At 42.8% G+C, this 2,500-nt stretch overlaps 1 protein-coding gene across 1 annotated transcript in view; it reads right to left on the reverse strand.

Annotated features, from left to right (window-relative positions):
• Nucleotides 1-2,500, reverse strand: part of LOC147236891 (uncharacterized) — a 46,395-nt gene that overhangs the window by 13,545 nt on the left and 30,350 nt on the right. Inside the window, exon 2 of the mRNA XM_086163078.1 lies at nucleotides 1,903-2,007. Coding sequence (XP_086019204.1) covers nucleotides 1,903-2,007 — 105 coding nt within the window. The remainder of the gene's footprint in view (nucleotides 1-1,902; nucleotides 2,008-2,500) is intronic.

The raw sequence follows: 2,500 nt of genomic DNA on the forward strand, positions 1-2,500 counted from the left end.
TATATACATGTTTAAATGCATGTAAACATATGAAGAGTGAGAGGCTTTTATCATGATCCTACAAAATGGAACACAATAATGAACAATTATTAATCTAGATTAATATAGATTAATCACAATGAATCCAAATCTATCTTAATTAAATTAATTGTTTTTTTTATATTTGCTGGCATTACATTTACAAACCTGGCAAACTTGAATTTTTTAGTATTTATATTATTATTATATTATTATTTATTTAATTTTTTAATATATATTTTATTTTGTAAAAAACACATCAGGAGATTTTTTTTTTTTTTTATCTTTTTTTTTTCAAAATAAAACAAATAAAAGTGAGAGAATCATCAGCCCCGGCAGGGAAAGCGCTCTCAGAGATTTATGAGGAAATGGAAAAAAAGAAAAATCAGAAGAATTAGGAACATAAAATACAACGATATCGTTAAAGTTATACACGTGTGTGTGTGTGTGTGTGTGTGTTTCTAAGCGATGCCTCTAGTGCAGGGAAAGGAAGGAGAGTCGGCATTATGTGGACGTGGTTGTCCAGGTGAGCGAGACGAGAGCGGCGGTAATGAGAAGGTAGAAGAAGAAGAAGAAGAAGAGGAGCTGTCAGGAGTCGGTGGAGGTTAAATGAGTGATTTCGGGGTGATTTCTGGGTGATGTCGGGGTGATTTCGGGGTGCCGACCTGCAGCGGGCCTTTTGTAAATGAGTAACCAAAACAAACGTGGAGACGCAGATGAAGGGAATCATCTCAATCTAATCTCAACCTTCTTCAGGTGGATGTTTAAATCCTGTGTTTTCGCTCAATTTGTCCCGATTCTGTGATTTTTGATAATGATTGAGCTTTAAACCGGAGGAAGGGATCTATTTCCTTCTTGTGCCGCCGCCTCCGCGACGCCACTCGTCCCGCGGTAAACCTAATAACTCCCCGACACTCGGCTAACGAAGAAATATTGCGCCGGCGTCCGAAAAAGGGAACCGTAATTACGCCTGCGATTTAGTAAAGAGCTGCGGCGGCGGCGGCGTGGACGGAAGAGCTCGCCGTCCGGGCGCCGGAGAGCACGCCGGAGAGCACGCCGCGACCACCAGGATGGATTTAGAGCTGCTCGTGACTGAGGTTTGACCTTCAATAACCTCCAGATATTCCAGAGTTGGTTAAAAAAAAAAAAAAAAAAAAAACGCCCTGATTCCACCTCGCCATGTGAACACTTCCTGCTTGCACCTGATTGGACGAACCCTCCAGATGCAGGAAGCCCCCTAGTGGTCAACTTGTGTAACTGCAAGGTTTCACCCTCGATCCTATTCTATAGAATTCTATTCTATTTCTATTTTCTCTCGAGCTAAGCTAGATGTTAGCGCCACGTGCTAACAACCTAACAGGATGCGCCGCCGCCGATTCATCCTGAACGTCCGACCCCCGGCGGACCGTCAGAATGTGCGTGAACCTGCGCAAACGAAGGATTTTGCAAAGCGGCGTCCGTGTGGATCGTCTTCTCCTGGGATCCTCCTGAACAGAAGAACCCTGATGTTCCGCAGCAGCCGTCGAGGCCTCTTGGTTATTCTAATGGTTTCTCTGCTGTCGCGGTAAATAAAAACAAGCCCGGAGGTAAAGATCTCCTCCTCAGATCCGCTCTGAGGCTCCTCGTTATTCCGCTCCCCCTCATATTAAGAGTAATTAGATATTTCTTGACTGGAAATGGAAGGCTTTGGGGGTTTTCTTGTCCGGCGTAGATACAGTCGCCAGACAAGGAGGTCTTTTGGGAAATCCGCCAATTAAGTTTTGCCGCCAAACCGCCTTCCGATGATTTAATTTAGCCGCGGAGCACGCGGGAGGAGCCGACGCATCCTAATGAAACTCGATAAAAATGGAAAAAAAAATAAGGAACCCGCCCGTCTGTTCTCACCTGCTTGTGGTGGTGGTCGTAGGAGTTGATGTGGTTGTCGAACTGCTGGTGGCGGACGTACTGCTTGTCGCACAGCTCGCAGTAGAAGCTGGCGTCTCCGTCCTCCTGCAGGGACGACGACAAGAAGCCCGTCAGACGCCCGTCTCCGGGGAAAGCTAGCGTTAGCATCATTGTTTCCTACTCCATGTGTGTTTTTGTTTTTCTAAATGAGGGGGGGGGGGTTCCATAACTTCAACCCAGATGTGGATGATTTGCCAACTTGAATAAAAACTAGCGACTTGCTAGTCACCTTCTTAAAAAAAAAAATTTTTTTAAATCCCCCCCAAATCTTGTTTTCCCCCAAAACAAATTTTCAGAATTGAAAAAAAAAAGTTACTCAAAAAAATCTTGTTTTCCCTAACGCAAATTCTTAGTTTTTATTTTTCCCCCAAAATAAACAGATTTTCAGATTTTTTTTTTTATTTTCCTCAAAATCTTGTTTTCCCCAAAAACAAATTTTCAGAATTTCAAAAAATATCCCCAAAAAATCTTGTTTTCCCCCAAAACAAATTTTCAGAATTAAAAAAAAAAAAAGTTGCCCAAAACAATCTTGTTTTCC

Source organism: Fistularia commersonii, chromosome 2 (genome assembly GCF_037954325.1).
Source record: "Fistularia commersonii isolate RoL2024-O1a breed Wild chromosome 2, RoL_Fcom_v1.0, whole genome shotgun sequence".
In the NCBI taxonomy this organism is placed as follows: domain Eukaryota; kingdom Metazoa; phylum Chordata; class Actinopteri; order Syngnathiformes; family Fistulariidae; genus Fistularia; species Fistularia commersonii.